Source organism: Sceloporus occidentalis, unplaced genomic scaffold (genome assembly GCF_023333645.1).
Source record: "Sceloporus occidentalis isolate IW3139 unplaced genomic scaffold, rSceOcc1.0.p SCAF_1, whole genome shotgun sequence".
In the NCBI taxonomy this organism is placed as follows: Eukaryota; Metazoa; Chordata; class Lepidosauria; order Squamata; family Phrynosomatidae; genus Sceloporus; species Sceloporus occidentalis.
Genome location: NW_028316981.1, coordinates 53862307 through 53883790, shown reverse-complemented (window position 1 = coordinate 53883790; position 21484 = coordinate 53862307). Strand labels below are relative to the sequence as shown.

The window sequence follows — 21484 nt, the reverse complement described above, 5'->3', positions numbered from 1 at the left end:
TGCCATAAGTTGGCTTGATATCCTGGAACAAGTTAGTATGGATGAGGGCAAGAAAGGCAAAATAGTTTTGTTGATTTTAATGACAAAAGGCTACCTATTTCCAGTTTCTGTTCAGAGTAACTGAAAAATACCACCACTTAGCATGTGTCATAACACTTTTATAACACTGTTTTTGATACTGCATAGAATACAGTTGTTTCTCTCATTGTGTATGTACATAAATTACAAATAACGGGACTCTTTGAATGGTGATAATGCTGTAGTTGGCTGGGATGCTTGCTTCTAAATTGTTCTTTCATTCAACAGAATAAGCCCTGGATTCTGCTCTGTGGAGTTGTTTCTTTTCGAACAGGAATTCCTAGAAAAAGACATTTTACTCCTCATGGCCTACTCTCTTTTTTTGGAACTTTAAAAATAAGTTAACTTCAGGGACACAGTATTCCTTTTAATGCACATTGTGTTCTTTTCTTACCTGACCCTTTTTCTACTGTTTCTGTCATGAATGAATTTATGGAAGAACTGCAGAGGAAGTCAGAACATGGCCAGGTGTCGGAGGAAACAGGAATTCAGCTGTCAAGTACAAAGCCAAGCAATAGAGATTACAGTATGCTAGGAACCTGGGGGGTCCTTGTATACCAGTTGTGTAATTTAGGTTAGTGGGTCAAAGCTTTTGCAAACCAGAGCAGGTTCTGTAACTAGAGTGTTTCATTCAAGTAATTCACAGTGCACAATAAACAGCTCCATGGAGCAGAATCCATAGGGACTGAAATATGCTTTAGGAGCAAACATCCTGAGATCTTCAAAGCATGTTATGATTAAAGTACTCCTACCGTAAGTGGTCCTTAGACATATAAAATCATAGAATCATAGAGTTGGAAGAGACCGCAAGGGCCATCCAGTCCAACCCCATTCTGCCATGCAAGAAATCTAAATCAAAGCATCCCTGACAGATGGCCATCCAGCCTCTGTTTAAAGACCTCCAAGGAAGGAGATTCCACTACACTCCGAGGGAGTTTGTTCCACTGTTGAACAGCCTTTACTGTCAGGAAGTTCCTCCTAATGTTGAGGTGGAATCTCTTTTGCTGGAGCTTGCATCCATTGCTCCAGGTCCTAGTCTCTGGAGCAGCAGAAAACAAGCTTGCTCCCTCCTCAATATGACATCCCTTTAAATATTTAAACAGGGCTATCATATCACCTTTTAACCTTCTCTTCTCCAGGCTAAACATCCCCAGCTCACTAAGTCGTTCCTCATAGGGCATGCTTTCCAGACCCTTCACCATTTTAGTTGCCCTCCTTTGAACACGCTCCAGTTTCTCAACATCCTTTTTAAATTGTGGTGCCCAGAACTGAACACAATATTAATCTTCCTCACAGTTGTAAAAATATATTGAAACTTAAGTGGGTCGACCCATCAAAAGAACAGCATCCATCAGCAGAGTGGATCCTTTAGCTTCTTGCATGCTGCCAAAATCTTATACTCATGGTCAGAATTTGTATCCAGGATGACTGACCAAACATCTTTTAAGATTATTCAGCTAACAATATTGGTATTTTATTTGCTTATTAAATTTATGAGTTCTTTCCACTGCCAAAGATATCTTGAAATGGCTGTAAAGATCCATAGCCAATATAACAAGGAAGTGCATAATAAAGCTATGAATACAAGATCTATAAAATGTCATTTGAAACAACACAGAAGTTCAATGTTCATACATGCTTTACTCATATTAGCAATCCCTCCCTACCTGCTAGAATGGACACCACAGAACTACTGTTTTACATCTAAGGTCTTTTAGAAGACACAGAAGATAGAATTTAAATATTGTATCTGTTGTATTCTTTTGTCTGCTGCCCATATTATGCTCAGTAAGGTGTATTTACATGGAAGCTTATTGGAGACTTACATAACTTTGCAAATGCTAAACTTTCCCCATAATTGTACCACTACTCTCCACTAGATGGCATCATGCCCTCCACATTGCAAAATCTCCCATATTGCTTTGGGAGTTTAGATGATTTTTATAGCGCTGCTTCAAGAGAAACCACTGATGCCTGGATAAATGCCAAACCACACAGATTTTTCCTTGAGGTAGTGTGAAGGTGAATCATAACTGTTTTGAAATATTCAGGATCTATAGATGATGATTTCCAGTATTGTGAAACCCATTTGATGATGGTGGAATTGGAAAAACAAAATAAAAAACCAAATTCATTTCCAGTTGACTCTACAAACCCTGATGCTTTAAGGGCAGTTTTGTAATTATTATTGTTTATAGAATATTTGAGATACAATAGGCGTTGAAGGGGGGTTGTGTACATGAAAATTTCTTGTCTAGGTAGCTCATTCTAAGGAGACAAATCGGTTATGATTTTCCAAGTGCCATTTTGTGTTGCAGATGCAAAATAATCCTACAGTTTATCTGTTTCTCACCAATAAGAAAAAACATGCACCCTTTTTCCTGATTTGGAATCAGATTGATCAGATTCTCTCCTTGTATGCTTGTCAGAGACATAGTAGTGAAGTGGCTGTAGGAATGATTATTGAATGAGCTGATCTGATTTATTTTACATGGATGCTTATGTTGTATTTTTATCGCAAAATAAGGTTTCAGCTTAGTTTGATTTGAGCCAGTTTGCCCAGAGATGGATTTTCTCCTCCAGAGTTTGGTATATTGTGAGAAGAAAGTTAACTTTCTCTGATCACCAAGAATGACATTCAGTTCAGAAATAAAGAGAGTAAAGAATGCTTACCAGGACAAGGTCAAGACAGAACAGATGGTTTTATGCTGCTGAACAAGGTGCCACATACACATAAGGACATAGCATTGTCATCATACACACATTGTGGATATATCCTAGAGTTGTTGTTAAGTCCAACTCATAGTCACTCAGACTACGCCTTATGTTTTTTATGCCCTAACAAAAGTGAAGGGATCTTATTGGACTTCTTTGAGATGTTTAACTGAGCCCAAAGTTGTTGGGTTTTCCCTCTGAGAAGAGGCATGCTGCATTCCAAGTTTTTGGTTTTTGTTGAAAAAATATTAAGATGATACTTTCTGAACAAAAGTCAGGTATTAATTGGTGCAGTGGTGATATTTGCACAAGACAAATTTCTTAATGAGATAGCTCCCATGTGTTCATTTCAAAGACAGGAAAGTAACTCTGAAGTCTAATTACCTCTATATATGAAAAAACCTACCACTTTTTTTCTTACTGGGTTTTTTTTGGGGGGGGGGGGGTAAGATACATTCATCTTTTCTCCTGGAACTATTCAGTTTCTTTGGCTAAAAGAGTAAAATAATCTCAATGCTAAAATGATGTATTTTCACATAGTTATCATTTCAATCACATTATAATTACAATTCCTTTCAGCCTACCCATGCGAGTACAATGATTGAGTGAAGACAAAAGCCTAGAAGTATAATCCATGCATGTGTTATATGTGTCTTTGCTACACTCAAATAAAATGAGTTATTCCTGGAGTTGTTGGCTGCTGTTGTAGGATTCTCCAGAAGGGAGAAAAATAATGATTTCATTTTTGCACTGTGCTCTGTCCAGTAAGTTCATGCAACTATAGATGCAAAGTTAAATGTGTGATGGATGAGTTATTCATACTTTGAGATTGATGCATTGCCGCTGCTTTTTCTTGATACAATGAGTTTCAGTGATACTAACTGACAGAACAAGGCCCACTGATAACACTGCAGTGGAGGTTTATAATGTCATCAGCTACTCAAAACAACCACAATCCACCCCCTACCCATCTTTTAATAATGATCTTTTTACTTGAAAAGTTATGGTATCTGAGGTTGTCCGAATGAGCTTTAGTTGATGTTTAATTGGTAACACTGGGAGAAGATCTGAGGTTATGTGCTCTCTTATTTCACGTTTGGTAGAATGTGACTGATGAACTGGGGAGCTCTTGGCAGGTTGTGTGTGCAAGGCTCACAGATAAGGGACTATGTAGTGGATTTTACAATGGGAGCAACAAAAAAATATTCTTTCTTGATTGCGTGGATGAATGTGGCATGTATCACTGAACTGGACTATGTCTGTATTGAATTGCTTTGATACATGCACAGCAGGCATGCTAACTCATCTTGATTACACCACTGCAAAGCTGCATAAATTAGATTGAGAAGGAATTCATTAGCTATGTTCTCAACTGCAAGTTGCAGTCAGGAGACACAGTCCCCTAATTACTTTTTCATTAGACTGGCTTGCACCAAAAGATGCAAGCTCAGCACTTTGCATTTCTCTCCACACTAATCTCACCAGGTAAATCGACCCTGTCTCTTTTCAGATTGGTATCTCATGAGAAGAAGGAGTGGAATATAATCTCTCCTCTGAAGTTTATCTTGTTGAGAATTTTTTGCCTGTTTTCTCACCTGAATTCCTTCCCTCCCTCTGATTTCTTCCCCTTTTAATTCTCTGCTTCCTAAGCACCATAGTGTTTTCCTGAATAGATGACAGTTGAAAACAGAATGCATTTAGAGCGGTCTACACTTTTGCATTCTGCTCATGCCAGCGTAATTGTGCTCCCTTATACTAATGACTCTTGGGGGCTAAGTTTATTTCAGAGGTACCTTTATTTCTGATATTTGTGGTTTAGCCACAAAATCTGCTGCCACCATCACCTCTGGTTAAATTTCCCAGCCCAAGTTGGGAGGACAAAAATGTTCTGATTCCATTTTCCCTAGTGTGACCAAAACAGAGTCAATTGGAACAAATGAACAACTTAAGTCCATCAGGAGAAACAGAACCTTTGCTTCTCTTCCAATTGTGGAGCAAGGGGTTAAATTGTTCTTAGTCTGTGCCTCAGCTCACAAGGGAGTTAGTACAGACCACGATGCCAGTCCTTCAAACACTAATTGTACACTTCAAAGCTCAGTCCTTACTAATGGATGCTCAGAGAGACCATAAGAAATGGGGTTGTGCTTTTAAGGGGAACCTAGAAAAATTGGGGGTATACCCAAATAAGATGGGAGAATAGAAACTTTTATTCTGTTATTGCTGTTATTTCATTCTGTTCTGTTAAACTATATATCTGAACATATAAAATACATGGATTTAAACCATGTTACAAGAGAAAAAGAGGCTCACTCATACACAGAAATGGGCAGCATGAGTGGGTAGAAGAAGAGGTAAAAGAAAGCATTTCACTATGTTACTGCATAATCAGATGAAAGACATTACATTCACTGATCCAGACTTTGGCAATTGTATAATCTTATTATACCTATTTGTTACCCTGATCCAAACTTTTGTTAATGGTATGCTGCATATATACTTGACTATAAGTCAACTTCATCTATAAGTTGAGGGCAGGTTTGGGGGCCAAAATTATGGATTTTGATATGATCTGTGGATAGGTCGAGGTTAAAACGTAGGGGCATGTAACAAAGGATCTAAAGGATGAACCAAAGGAAAACAATGCCAAAGAAATTACAAAATTCCAGCAGGCATACAGGCTGGTTGGATGAGGGAATAGAGAGGGGTCAGTGTTTCCAGGACAGATAATACTCTTGCATTTCAGCAGGATATGGTTTCTTTTTTATAAGAGTCAAAGTACAGTACTTACATTGACCCATGGATAGGTTGACTTGTTCTAGACTTATACATGAGTATATATAGTAATATTCCTATGAATGACTCAACATTAAAACTCAAATATTTCCCCCCCCCCTTCCTGGAAAGGCCTCTTCTTTTGCCTTGTGTTCATTAAAATTGGCTTTCATAAATCCAAAAATAAAATGTGTGAAGTCTATGATTTGACTCATGCCTATGGATGGAGGAGAGGGATCCCAATGTTGTCAGGTTAGATGGAGACGTCCTAGGAGTACAGCCCCCCAGTGATTTTATCTTTCATTGAATACTGATCGTAGGCCCGTTACAGACCATCCAAAAGGGGCGGTCTCAGGCTGCTGCCGGTTGCAGCGTGGAGGAGCCGCAGCAGCCAAACTGCAACCTGGAAGAGACATTGCAAGTGCCAAAGTGCGCACTCGCGACGTCTCTTCTGGGTTTGGACGTGCGGACGCAGAGCATCCGCTACGTCAAGATGGCGGCGCCCATCTGTATAGGGCGCTGCTATCTTGACGTATCGGTTACGCGCGAGGGGCAAGGCACATCCGGAAGCGCCGCCCCTCGCGCCTCTTAGGCCCATCTGTAACGCGCCATAGGTTGCCTTAGAATGGTGCTAAGGACACAGTACTGAAGGGAATGACACGGGTGACCCAGTAGGGAACAGCTATCAGTGGCATTTTGCCACATTCTTTATTGTGATCCTGAGGGCTGACATGTTTCTTCTGGTGTCATCTTAATAATAATAACTTTATTACAGCCATTTGGCCAGCACAATTACAAAATTCCAATTTAAAACATAACTTAGTTTTATACCATAGGTTCATATACAGGCAGATTGGAGAATATAAACAAATTATAGTTTATAAAAAGTAAGGTTAAAAAGTAAGGATAGGACTGCACGATCAGGTAAACACACAACAATGAGTAGGCTGCCATCACCTCGCAAACAACTCTATCATATTGTGTAATAGAGCACCACATTCAAGACATATTAGTTCAAAACCACAGTCATATCCCCTGTGCAAGCAAGAGTTAAACTACAAAATGTCATTAATCAGATGCAACTGGTGTCATCTTGTACAGTGGTACCCCGGGATACGAATGCGCCGCCTTACGAAATTTCCGGGTTACGAAAAAAATCCATTCAGTTAAATAGTTCCGGGTTACGAAGGTTATTCCGGGTTACGAAGAAAATTTTTGGTGCTTTTCGGCGCGATTTCGCACGAAATCGCGGCTTTCGCTATTAGCGCCTATGGGCTTTTCGGCTAGCGAAAGTTTCCGGGTTACGAAAGCGGCGGCGGAACGAATTAATTTCGTAACCCGGGGTACCACTGTACTGGACAATTTGTGAAAATCCCACTGTATTTCTGTCAGTATTTGTTACCTTATCCACATGCTTGTAAATCCTGTCTCTCCTGCTCTGTCAGACAGTGCTGGACTTCGTATAAAGTACTTTGGGATCCTGTACCCCCACCCAACAGGAAAAATGTCATGACTAGATGTCTGAAGCGCTTCTGGAAATTTTTATACTGCTTGGTACTTTTTGTCTTGCAGCTGCCTGTCCTGTGTGAATGGGTCATTCCCTTGCCACTGGTGTAAATACCGTCACATTTGTACTCACAATGCAGCTGACTGTTCTTTCCAAGAAGGACGGGTCAACATGTCAGAGGTAAGCCACCATGTCTGCCTTTTGCTTTCTATTTTGTGGGTCTTTTCTTTTGTCTTCTGCATAATTCATCCATATGTTATAGTCAAAATGTCCTATACTCTTTTAGAAACATCAAATCCAAATGGTCAGGAAATAATAGTAATACCTGCTTAGCATTGGTATTCTATATGTAAACCTCTTGGTATCTGTCTTGGGCCTCATATTGTGAAAAAACAAGAGAGGTACATTCAAGGGAAAGCCACAGGGGTGAGGGAGATGTGGAAAGCAGGACATATTAGGGAAAGCTGGAGGATGCTGGGATGTTTAGCTAAGGAACAGTGATCAAAAAGGGCTGCTGATGGTGGGGATCTTGACAGGTTCAAAGTACTTAAAAGCATTACAGAAGAAAGAAAACAAACAATTGTTCATTCTTAGTTTTGGGTGAGGTTTTTTTTGGGTATGTGGCATGTTCTAGAAAAGTTGGTTTCTGACGTTTCGCCAGCATCTGTGGCTGGCATCTGCAGAGAATGTTCATTCTGTTTATTATTAAGATAAGAAAGAAAAATTCCAAGTACAAGGAAAGTTTTGGTTCATCTTTGATATCCTGTTCACATGTCTAATAACTTCTTTTTCAGTCACCCCAGTTCTTATGTTCATTTATGAAAACAAGCCTTTTTGCTTTCAGTAAAATTTACTGCCAAGGAAATGTATTGAGGATAACTTCCCAAAGCTTTCCTAGATTTCACGCAGAGACACAAGCAGGCACAATGGTTCCTAGATTAGTGCCAGGCTTGTGGTTCCTTTGTGTCATGGGATGCTCTGCCTAACAATGAAGAGAAACCTTCTATACCAAGAAGATTTTTCTTCTTATCCCTTTGTGTTTCTGTCTTACCCTTGTACACAGTCACTGCACAGGCCATTCAGAAATAAGCCTGCAGGCCAGAACGCTGATTTCAAATAGGTCACTGTTGTGCTCACTAGGGTCTTTCCTTCTTCTCCTTGTCTAAACTTTATCATTTCAGTCTTTAGACATGTCATTTACTCTTTTCCTGCTGTATTGTTTGAATGCATTTCTCCAGTTGCAAGTTGGGCACATTTTTCAGTTGTGGAGAAGACCCACAGAGAATTCATCAAGATATATTATACAATGTGTAATGTCTTTCAGGAGAAACATACTATGTGGGCATTTCTTTAATAGTTGATATATTTCATAAAATGCATTCTTTTCTGTAGCACTGAATTTGAATTGTCAGGATAATTGATTCTGAGTAGTAGTCCAGCAGCCCTTCAGAAATATCCTTTTGGTAAAGAGAGTTCAGAGAAGTTCACTGGGAGCTTGGATTTGAGTGTTTATGGACAGCAGAGAAGAATTTGTTTTTCCCGGTAATTGGAGACCAAAGAGTTGAAGAACCACCTTAGCTGCATCAAATGGTCTGATGCTTTTAGTGACATCCTGCAAAATTTTTAATTGGTTAAAAAGTGGTATGAATAGCAACAATCCTGATGAGAATTGCAATATATGTTTTTGGTAAGTAAAATCTCTCTGATTATAAGAGAGAAGTGGAGATAGATAAACTGAAGGAGGCAGAAGAACAGATTCAAAGATACAGAGGTGGGAATGTGAGGAGACAGGTGGAAATTCAGTCAGTAAAGTAAAAAAAAAATCAACATGGATTAAGAAGGAGACAAAGTGACAAACAGGATCAGTGAATAGCATATCTAAAACCTAAAGATAAATCTAAAATCTCACTGATTTGAAAGTAAAACTGGAGCAGACAGTGATCTAAACAATGGAGACATTAGGTGTTGGATGGACAGAGTCAAGTTGGAAAGTATTAGACCAGATGAGAGTCGAGCGGAGGACTATTAATACTGAACTGCAATGAACAATTATTACTGAGCTGTAAGGCTGAGTAATGGAGTTAGACTGGATAAACGTGACCTAGAGAGAAACTAAAGACTAGACTGGATTAGACTGGTTTGGAATTAGAACTGAAAAAGATAAGAGAAAGGAGAAACGTCTTTGAAAACCCCGATAGTTTTGATATAATGTGCTTGCCAAAGGAATGTACTAATTTGAGTTAGTCTGTTAGGGATAGATGCCCGATTAGAAGTCATAAATATACATTTGTTTGTTCTAAGGCTGGGTAAATAATGGTAGTCTTTTAGATCAATTTCCCTGATGGGGCAGTTTAGCAGTTGAGAGAGGAATCCAATAATTGCTTTCCAGGAATTCTAAATATTTGCCTTGTGGTGGATTTCTAAGAGAAGTTGCTTTTTCTGTAAGACATGACTATATTTCGCTGTGTCTGGATTTCCTGACGAAGCTGAGCAATCTTCCTCCATGTGACCAAAATCAGCTGCTTTTTTAACCTCCTGTTTGCATGAGGGTTTTGCATAAGAAAGGGTTGTTGAAATTGAAAGGTTTGGAGAAACATCGGAAGCTTAAGATTGTGACAGAGAGATGCATTGGTGGCGGATTGAACTGAGAGGTGGCTGAAGGAAGAGTGAAGAGAAAAATAGTGATGGGGGAGAAGGAGGAAGAGTGAATGGTATGAGGTTACAGAGAGGGAGGAGAGGAGAAGAAGGGGGAGTTGTTAAGAGTCTGGCATTGTAAAGGGGAAGGAAATTTAGCAGGACAAAAAGTTTAATTGATCAGTTTTATTATTGAAGGTATAAGGTGGTTGAAGGCGGGTTATAAAGTGGGTTAAAGAGGTGGATTAGAAAGTAGTTGAAGGTTAGAGCACGTGAGACTGGTGAGAGGGAGACCAGGCCACAGAGGCAATTTAGGTATCTGACTAACCAAAAACAAAATTGAAGGTGCCTTTTACTAGAAAAGGAGATACAATCCAGGTACCAACAATAGTGGTTACTAAAAGAAGACTTTCTATTGAAACCACGTAAAAACTGATAGATCCCAGATTACAAATTATTAGAGAAGTGAGTACACCAAGATCTTAAAGAGACCAGAACAAGACCTAGAATAACTGAAGATATAACCAAAATGAAAAAAGAAGTAGATTGAAAAACAAAAACTCAAGACCTGGAAAGGTACAGAGCAAAACAAATAGCTAGACCAAAAGAAATCTCTAAGAAAATCAGTCAGGAATTGGAAAGAAGAATTGCGGAGATGGAGACTCAAAGAAGAATGCAGGGGGACCATGGCAGGAGAATAAATAAGCTCAATCAGCAACAAGAGAAGAGGCAAGAAGAACAGGAAGAAACTCAAGAAACAAGAAGGACCTTCTAACAAGGAGAAGGAGGAGACGGTGAAGATGAGGAGGAAGAACAATAAATGAGGATTGAAACTGACATATAACTATGATGATAAAGATTTTAACTTGGAACATGAAAGGATAAAATTTGGGATCCAAGAGAAAACATGTGTTCCATTTCTGAAAAAAACAAAAATTAAACATTGCTTGTCTGCAAGAGACACATATACATAAATTTAATTTTTTAAAAAATTGTTAGTAGAAAAAACAAAGAGGAGTAGCAATTTATATTAATAAGAAATTTCAAGCAAAAAAAGTATTTACTGACAAAGAAGGATTTTATATTGAACTAGAAGTGAAGACTGAAGGCATTAATATCTTATTAATTGGAATATATACACCACTAGAAAATAAAGATAAATTATGTAGATTACGGAACAAATCTTGGAGCAGAAGAATGTGACAATATATTGATTCTAGGAGACTTGAATGGAGTTATGAATCCTCAATTAGACATATCTGCCCAGATTAAAAAGAAAAGGAAAAATCAATGCATCATACCAAAGGTTGGTTTTGAATTGATAGAACATTTATACACTCCGTTTGGGAGATTACACAACTATGGCCGGTTACAGACCGGCACTTTAGTGCGTGACGAGCACGCACTAGGGTTACAAAAGGGCCGTGCTTCCGCACCGCCCTAACCCTAGTGCATGCTCGTCACGCACTAAATGGTGGCGGCCCTTCCATATGGCTGCCGCCATGAGGACGTCACGGCTGCGCCGCCTCTAGACGGGGCGGCGCGGACGTGACATCCTTGCTCCGCGCCAGGGCGCTTAGTGCGCCCTGAACACAGAGCAGGAAGGAGCTCCGTTTCGGAGCTCCTTCCTGGTTTAGTCCGCTGGGCGCAGCCTTCAGACGGCTGCGCCCAGCGGACTAAAAGAGAAAGGGGCCAAGCGGCCCCTTTCTCTTCTCCCCGCCACCACGGGGTGTCCTTGGGGCTTGAAGCCCCAGGGACACCCCTTTTCAGGCTGCGGGGAAGCGGCGTTTTGCTGCTTCCCCGCAGCCTGAAAAGCGGCAGATCGGGGCCTCAGCGGCTGCCGCTCTGCACGCTGAGGCCCCGATACACCGGGGAAAGGGGCGGGTGCAGACCGCCCCAAATGGGCAGTCTATAACCCGCCTATGTCAAGGACTGACATGTTCATGTCAAGAAAAGCATTATTATGAAAGATAAAAAACATGGATATCCTCCCAAAAGTTACTTCTGACCACAAACATATTTTATTCACATTGGGCCTGAAAAGACAGGCTAAAATACAGCTGCTTTGGGTCATTTTGGTGTTTATATGCTGCATGCGTCCTAAGAGGCCAGAAGGACCGTAGCACAGATTTGGGGCAGTTTCTGGCCTTTTAAGATGCATGCATCATTTAAACAGCATACCTCCAAAGTGACCCAAAGCAACTTTATTTTGGCCTGTCTGTTTGGGCCCATTATTAGAGAAAAGGAAAGAATACAGTTGGAAACTATATGAAGCTCTCCTTAAAGATGGAAATAATCTGGTCAAAATAAATGAATCACTTCAATTTTACTTTGAAGAAAATATGCAAGAGAATATGGCCATGAAAACTGTCTGAGTTGCCAACAAAGCAGTAATAAGAGGACTGTTTGTCAAATTAGTAGCGAAGAGAGAGAGAGAGACTGAGGCAAAAATAAAAAATTCACTTTTACTACTCTGGCTGCTTCCTGTTCCTTTCTGGGATTTGTAGTTCAGTGAGCTCTAAGGGCTCTCTGTCTGAGAATTCTAAATGTCCCTCCCTAAACTGCAAATCCCAGAATGCAACAGGAGGCAGCCAGAACAGTTAAAGTGGAATAGCAGCACTATAAGAGTATAGTGCAGTAATCTCTTAAATTAATAGACCATAGAATCATAAGAGTGGAAAGAAACCATAAGGGCTGTCTAGTCCAAATCCCTGCCATGCAGGAACTCACAATAAAAGCATCCCCGAGAGAGGTGAGAGAACTAGACAGATTATGATGAAAAAGAAGAAGAAATATTTAGAAGATTAGAATGCAGTTGTTAACTACTGGAAAAAGAAATGGGAAACATGATGACTTTAATCAGAATGGATGAAGACTGAAGGTGGAAAAGCTATAAAATAATCAGAAGCATACTTACTGAAACTAGAATGAAGAGACCATATATATGATTTTTTTTAAATAATGTAAGAATGAATGTAAGAATGAATGATAAAGAAATGAAGAATATAAAATAGCTGACTTAGGGCAGAGAGACTAATTAAATCAAAAGAAACCTGGAAAACATAATAATCTTAAATATTGCAGTATATTCAAAATATGAGGATTTTGGTGATAGAAAAATATTACAGTTTTTCTAGGGAAGGAAGTTATTAATATAATCTTGTAGATGAATCCAAAATGAGTATGTTATATTGAATTTATATAATACACACACACACACACACACACTATTGTTACCTGAACTCAGAAAGAATAGTGAAGATTTGTATGTTGTTTGTTTTTAATAACACCCACACACACAAATAAATAAATAAAATGCATGACAGATATCTGCAGATATTTCAGATTGGTTGCATTATATTTGAATAGTTGTTCCCAATGTCCCCAGCCTGGTGCCTTCCAGATGTGGTGGACCTTTAGGCCTGAATCCTATGCTTCACCCCAATTCAAGTAGAGCCTTGATGTCAACATTTATGTCTGTTCCCTTCATTTAAGTGGTCTACTCCATTTAAGATTCAGACCATAATTCCCATTGTCCCAGCCAGCCAACATAGCCAGCAATGGGATTTGTAGTTCCAACATGTCTGGAAGATATGATGTTGGGGAAGGCAGAGTCAAGCTGTTTTATTTGCTTCTCCCCCTCCTGCCAATGGAAGCTAAATCTAAAACGATTGACAGGTATGTCATGACCTGAAAATTCTTTCCAGAGAATGCATATCAAAGTTACCTATGATGTTCAGAACTGTTTCACCTAGAGGTCAGGGTGTGATTAAGTTGTGATTTCACCTAACACATGCAGAGAAGGGAGTAACAAAGGATGCTGTTACAGATTGACAAAGGCTTGAAGTTGACAACTGAAGTTAACATGAGGTGACCTTTCGGCCTACCTTCTATTTGTAGTTCCAAAGATAACTGTAGGATTTCTCAGAAAAATGAGATGAAGGGGATTATTTTGGGCAGTTGCTGTGGTTCCTGCATTTTAAGGTTATCACTTCACTCTAAAAGGGCTATTTCTATACCATTACCTTCTTACTTTATGAACACAAGCACCCTGAGTCTTGATGAACTGGTGGCAATTAAGAGAACACATTCCTACAATGACTGGTTTGCTGTTTTAACAGCTAACTACATTTGCAAAAAAAAAAAAATTGTAAGTAATGGGAATGTTGATCCAACTGATATTATGAAAATGAGTGTCCTTGCCAAGATGAAATGACCATAAAATCCTCCTCTGGCTCTTTAGAAAGCTCATACCACCATATGACTCTTGGTCTCTACAATGACAGAAGACTTCACTGCTGTTTCATTGGTTTTTGTTACCACTTCTCTTCTGGAATGTATGGCTCAGAAGCTACTCTATTAACAGTTGGAAGATATTGTCCCTTTTGTGGACACCCTCTATGTAATTTATAAACTGAAGGGTTGTGGCCCTCTGTCATACACCACCCTTCTGTTCCATTTTCAGGTTCTCATGTATGCTCTCACTGGGATAACCTTTTCTTTTGAAGAGATCATGTTCCTGACAAAGCCTAAAGATACCCTTTCTCTCCTCACTTAATGGAATACTGAATACACACTGTTAAGCAATTCAAAAGAGCATAATTAGAATGATAGAGTTGGAAGAGATCTCAAGGGCAATCAAGTCCAGCTCCCTGCCATGCAGGAATAAATACACTCAAAGTACCCCTGACAGATGGCCATCCAGCCTCTGTTTAAAAACCTCCAAAGAAGGAAACTCCACCACTCTGTGAGGGACTGTGTTCCACTGTCAAACAGTTCTTACTGTCAGGAAGTAAGTTTTAATGCTACTTCATGGAGAAAGTTGAGTGCTTGAGTCCATAACGTCGCCTTTTTCTACACGTGATTTGATGGGTGTATTCCTTCATCTGACTGTCCTCTCAGAAATTAGTTTGAATCAGCTGCCCAGTCACAGAACCTTCTTGGAATTCCAGATCTTGGTCCTCAAAGAATTCAAGTCATAAAAATAGAGCAATTCTAAACATATTGAGAATCCATGTCCATCATGGATTCATTAGCACAAACCTGTGCTAGTGAATCTGGAAACAAACTTGAGTCCATGTATGGATTTTAAAAAGAAGAAGAAAGAAAGAACCTATTACACTTTGCCTCCCTCACTCCCTGGCATCTTTTGGTCCTCCTCCTTGAACAGAAATGTCTCTACTAATCTCTTATGTACACTTAATGATATTTTAAGCCTCACCCCACCACACACACTCTGTCTGGCCTGATAATTACCACATATTCCCCTTTTGACTGGCCCAGTTCAGTTTCTTATGGCTTTGAGTGAGAATCAGTGAGTTCTTTGGGCATGGCTGCGTACAATTCGGCTCTTGTTTTTGTCCTTTTCTGTACCATGCACAAGGCAGTGCACTTCTCAGTGTTTCCTCCTGTGATCTACGGTACTGTGGCCAGCTTGACAGCTCCTGTGTTGCATTAGAATCTAATGATTAGATGAATCCTATTCTAATCTTTTGCTGTGAGTGCTAGCATAGTGGAGGTGCCCTCGGCTATATTTTTCACTTCCCTCTCCCTGTGCCATTTCCCACTGTGACTCCTGTCTCGCAGCCCACTCCAGGCTGACAAGTGTTGGCTCAGCGTTGAAGAGGGGCTTCTGGCAACGAACAATTAATTCCCCCCTTCCCCTTCGTTCTGCCCTTTATCATCTATGGGAATATGGGCCCTCCAGGAGGGAACCACAAGAGATTGGCAGTTACACATCCAGCACCCAACCACCAGCAGCATGATTGTTTTTGAAAAGGCTAGTTATGTTGGAAGAAAAAATAAATTTATATTATTTTGTGGGTCAAATTCTGTCAGCCGTTACTGAATCCTGATCCTATTCACAAGGAAAGAAATGGATGAACAAGATAACAAAAGGACATTAGGAGCTGAGGGACATTGCTGCATTTGCATTTTTCTAAACAGCAAGTGCCTGTGTGGCTTGAGTGTCTATGAGTGTCTGCAGCAGCAGGAACAACAGAAGCAAGTCCTAGGCTAAGGTCTGAGATACAAGATGGAGATTATATAGAATTAATTTCTACATGTGGAGTTATGCATTGATTGTGCTATGCGATCCGTGTCTTGAATGAGAACATTGTGTTAATGAATGTGCATCCACATGCTATTGCACATTGCTTGTATAGCTCCATTCTGGTGATCATGGACAATGGAGACATTTCAGATGTCCAGCTGCTTGCATAGGAGAACATAGGACACCAATAGGATTTTAACCGTATAATCATAGAGTCATAGAGTTGGAAGAGACCACAAGGCTCCTCCAGTTGTCTCCCTCCCATGCAGGAATACACTAACAAAGCACTCTCAACAGATGTCCATCTAGGCTCTGTTTAAAAATCACCAAAGAAGAAGATTGTACCTCACACCATAGAAGATTGGATTTTAAAGGTGAACGAAGTAAGAGAAATCTGTCCAACATTTATGATTAACAACAAAACAAAAGCAAAACTTGAAAAAGAGTGGTCACCGGTTTTACAATATTGGGAGAAGACATGGAAAATAAAAAAAGAGTTGTTAAATTATTAGTTAATCTAGATATAAGAAAATTTAGACTTTATTTGATAAGGTAGAATTTATGGCTAGACAAGTGAATTTACTGTGAGAATATTCAATAGCAACAGTTGAACAGAGAAGGGTCTTGCAATCTAATCACTGTACTAAATATAAGGGGTGATAATGATGAAAAAGACGGATATTTTATGTTATGGTATCAAGGTACTAAATTTATTAACCAAACAAGGGTGTGATCAAAGTGAAAAAAATGGGATATTTTAATAGTTATTTGTGGGTTTTTCGGGCTATGTGGCCATGTTCTATAAGAGTTTATTCCTGACGTGGCCACATAGCCCGAAAAACCCACAAAAAACTATGGATGCCGGCCATGAAAGCCTTCAACTTCACATGGGATATTTTTGTTGACAAGATGGAATCTGTACAGTAGAACCTATCAGATGGAAGTCAAGAGAATTTATTTTTACAGTGGAATTACAAAAATATATTGTAATAAAATGTATTATATATTTTCCCAGCAGACAGGGTCCTAACCTCCTGTATTCTGGGTTAAGCTACTCCTATTCGCTCCTGTAACATTAAGAAAATGTTAATAAAGATATATTTTAAAGAAAACAAAGAAGGAGATTCTACCTCACACCAAGGCAGCTTATTCAACTGTCAAAAACTCTTACTGTCAGGAAGGTCTTCCTAATGTTGACATGGAATCTCTTTTCCTGTGGTTTGAATCCGTTGCTCTGTATTGGCACGGGGAGGGGGGGGGGATCCATATTCCATGTTGTAGTTACACCTTTACTGGGCCAACCCAAAAGGCGCAAACTTTTGTGCAAACCTTTGAGACATCTAGATCTCTCCAGCAGGCAAGATCTCACAAAAAAAAAGAAGAAGAAGAGGTAAAACCTAGGGGCTGGGGGGCTGGGTCTTTAATGGATGTAATCTGTATATTACAGTCTTAAGGTGTAATACTGAATAAGACTAAATAAAAGTGCAGTGGCGACTTGCTTCGCTTCGTGCCTTCACATGCTTAGCTAGAATTGCCAACTGGTTGGAAAGTCCCCCGAATAGTGTGATCTGCTCCTGTGTTTCCAGCAGAGGTTTGATTTACAGAAATCAGCAGCTGAAGCTTTTGGTGACATGGTGTGAAATATCATCACCTGCGCAGCAATGTAGATCAGACTGCTTTTAAAAGCTGCAAAGAAGTCCAGTTCAGATTTGGCAACTCCTTGCTCAGCCCATTGTATGAGGGCTAGAGAATTTCATCTGAACTTTTCCCCTTGTGTGTAGCCTCAGTATCTCCAGGTTTGAAGAAAACAGGGCAGAAGACACCAATCGACCCACTGTCCTTGTTGGTTGAGATGCTCTGGCTTAGACAAACAGGTTTTGGTTTTCAAGCCACACCACATGTTCTCATGTGGCTTCTGAAGCAAAGTGATTAAAGCTCAGAATGTTCACAAGATGCCTGTACTCTTCATTTTGGTATCTCCTGCTTATATTTGAGGGTTGATAGAGGGACAAGATGAATCTTCCTTTCATATAATGTCAGATTATCCCTTAAAACTATTTTAAGCATAAGTTGGTCTGGATAAATTGTAAGTTGTCTGTGCCTTAGGGGTTTTGACCAAAGAGGTGTAATGGAAACTCTTTAACACAGTACGTAGATAGGCTTTTAACTCTTATTTTACTGTGGTATTTCCTTCTTTGTTTCCTATGTAGTTATTGGGAGTTAGGTGGTACAGAAAGTGAGTTCTCTCTGCTATTTATGGAAACTGAAAATTAGAAGAGAAGCCTATGTGTTGGATCAACTGGGGCCTGCCTTGTGGGTCACATAAATCACCACAGTGATCAGTAGAATAGCAGGAATTTGCAATGACAGTCTAAAGGAGGGATTTTCTTGTTTCTTTGACTGTGCTCCATATCAAACTTTTTAACAGGTACCCCCCCCCCCAAAAAAAGAAGATTGTTGTTCTTTTCCTCAGGCCGCAAAACCATTTGGAGTAAAGAAAACAGGAAACAAAGATGATAGTGGTGCCTCAGTATTTGAGCTATCCCATTCTTAGAAACCTTTTTCTGGCTATTTTTTTATTTCTAAGGATACCTTTCCATCTTGCTCTGTATTCAAGTGGATATCCTGTTTATTCTCACTTTCTAGAAATTTTTCTGTTGCTTATTGATTTTGCATACTCAGAGCACCCCATTCTCTCAACTTGTTCACACACGTCAAAATGGAGGATATCTGAGAGGAAACTTTCAGCAGGCAGAAGTTATAAGTTTTCCTCTTTATATCTACAATTGTTAGAGTTGCCAATTTGTTTTTCAAATTGGATGCTGGCACTCTCAGAACTTGGAACTTTTCCCAAAATTCAATCCTGGTAATGTCCAGAAACACACTTAAAATGTGCAAGTCTGGCTAAGGAGATGACAGCCATGCGGTAAAGGATGTTCTCATTAATCCTTTGAAATGACTGTTCCAAAGAGAGGAACAGCTGGGGAAAGCCTGGCTAGCATCAGAGCCATTTTTTTCTGTGTAGATTCCAGTTCAGCATCATGAGTGCCGAGCCATGAGGCTCTTTAGGACAAAGCTCCTAAGCACCAGGTGCTTCCTGTTTTTTAAGCAGGGCATAATTTTTGCTGGATGGGACACAGCTCTCCATAGACACTGAACATGTGACGTAGCAAGAATGAGTAGCCTTTGGCTGAAAAAGATAGTCAGCAAAAGGTGTTAATGTGTGTGTGTATGTGGTGGGGGAGTAACTGACCTAAAAGCATCTGTTTTTGCTCAGGCATCTGTAGATCAATACTCATTTTATGCCATTTTTGCCAAGTACTTTCAGACAGTCTGTATGTGGCTGTGTTCTTTGTACACATATTTGTTGTTGTTGTGTGCTTTCAGGTCATTTCTGATTTATGGTGACCCTAAGGCAAATCTATCATGTGGTTTTCTATGCAATATTTCTTCTGAAGAGATTTGCCATTGCCTTCTGCTGAGGCTGAGAGCATGTGGCTTTCCCAAGGTCACCAGTGGGCTGAGTTGGGTGTCGAACCCTGGTCTCCAGAGTTGCCGTCCAACACTCAAACCACAATAGCATTTAGCATAGCGTGTACATTTCTATACCACTTATCAGTGAACTTGGCACTCTCTAAGTGGTTTATAATCCATAAACCATTTGTCCCCCAACAAGCTGGGTATTCATTTTACCAACCTACGAAAGTATGGAAGGCTGAGTCAACTTTGGAGCCCTAGGATCAAACTCACAATCTTGTGGCTGCAGTACTGGCATTTAACCACTGCGCCACCAGGGCTCCTTCACTATGCCATGCTAGCTGACATGTACACATATATTTTAGTCTATATGTGAAGGACATCCCAAAACAGGTGTTTTCTTTTTCTTGATGAGGACAAGACCCAATCAGCTGTGGACCATTTTCATGCCTCATGTTGGATTCATCTGGAAAGAAGTGAGAGAATTGCACCTGATTGAGAAACCAGGAAGGGGAAGTTGGGGCAAGGGCTAGGGAAGGAGACAGCTTTCAAACCAAGCTGTTTTGTGCTGCTTTGTTAGTTGTGGGGCATTGTTTGTTAACCTCGAGAAGGAAACAAGTATTAGTGAAGGGTTAATGAATTCCTGTCAACCACTTTGAGAAGCCCAGTCCTCACATAGTTGGAAATATTTCATGGAATGGAAAGACCCATCTCTTGCTGATACTGCTGGTGCTTCTATTGCCACCAGTATAGCTTCTGCTGGGGCTTTCATTTACTGGAATTAGCAGTGTTGATCTATTCTAGACAGAATATAGCATATGCTGCGGAAAAGAACAGGTCTGCCCCCTGTTGGAGTCTTCTTCGTTGAATGTGTCTGCAGGCTCCAAACCACCACATGCTCTTCTTTGGCAACAGTTTGCTTCAAAACATGTTATTCTCCCCTCTCCCTGTTATTTGTAGCAGGCGTGTCTTTGCTCCTAGGCCCGGGTTGGGTAACCTGGGAATTGCATCAGGCTATTGTTGTCAAAGTGGCACCCTTCTGGGATGTAGGGCTGTTTTCTTGCTTGATCCTGTTTATTCTTATCCTCTTCTTGGCTTTTGGGAGGTCAGGCTAGCCCTCAAGAGAGCAACCTGGATGACTGCAACAGAAGGTGCAAAGACTTTATGCAGCTGCTTTGTCAGAGTGCGAATAACAATTCATTGAAGGAGACAGTGAAGGCTCTGCCATGACTCAGGTGCTAGCTGAGCTCTTGGCTTTGCCATTAGTAAACTCAGTCTCTTTCAGGTGCAGATACAGCCTTTCCATCATGCACACCCGTTTGCCTCCAGAGAGGGGGCTGATGTGCCAACTGCTTGCTAGTATTTAGTGTGGACTTTCCCACAAAGGATCACAGGAATTGCAAAGTGAGCCCTGCTTTGAGAAATTCCTCATGATTCATACTGAAGTCATGTATGTTCTGGAAGTGATTTCCTGCGCTGATGACAGGTTTAGATTTTTGGGTCAGTTGCTTTGTTGTTCTGTGCCTCTGAAGTCACTCCACCATAAGGAAACCTTATCATGGAGCTTTCTTGGCAGGATTAATTCAGGGGAGGTTTGCCATGGACTTGCTCTGAGGCAGAGCGAGTGTAACTTGCCTAAGGTCACCAAGTGGTTTTCTGTCCCTGAGTAGGGATTCGAGTTCTAGTCCTTGGAATCCTAGTCCAATACTCAGACTCCTACACCACACTTATGCTTCCTAAGTAAGAGATGGCAAGAAAGCCATCTCAAATTCTAAATCCCTGTCATATGATTTGTTAGATTTCTCATGCTGTTTGGTGCTTTGCAGCTCATGTTTCATAGGAGTTTATCACACTAGCAAGATCCCATGGGTAAACAGGATTTAAATGAGAGTTAAATGAGAGAAACCCAGAAATGCCTGAAGTTTATCACACAACATCACTGTTAACGTGAAATAACACTAATTGAAACCGAAGTTAAACTGGAGGAAAACAGTAGCTTTTGACTTTCGGGCGTTTTCCTCCGGTTTAACTTCAATTTAGCTTTACGTCATTTCACTTTAGCAGCAATTTGGTGTGATAAACTTCCTGGATTGGCGAGTTCTATTTAAATTCGAATTTAATTTAACTCTAATTTAAATCTCATTTTCTCACAGGATCTCGCTAGTGTGATAAACTCCATAGAGACATTTACACAGAAAGGCCTTAAATCTCTTTACCATCTCCCTTGTTTACTTATTCATTTATACTTA

The 21484-nt window shown here is 40.1% G+C and overlaps 1 protein-coding gene across 1 annotated transcript in view; it reads left to right on the top strand.

The window, feature by feature from the left end:
* The window catches only part of PLXNA1 (plexin A1), a 395300-nt gene that overhangs the window by 238446 nt on the left and 135370 nt on the right, over positions 1 to 21484 (top strand). The window contains exon 9 of the mRNA XM_089521294.1: positions 7138 to 7252. Within this exon, the coding sequence (XP_089377420.1) occupies positions 7138 to 7252 (115 nt within the window). The remainder of the gene's footprint in view (positions 1 to 7137; positions 7253 to 21484) is intronic.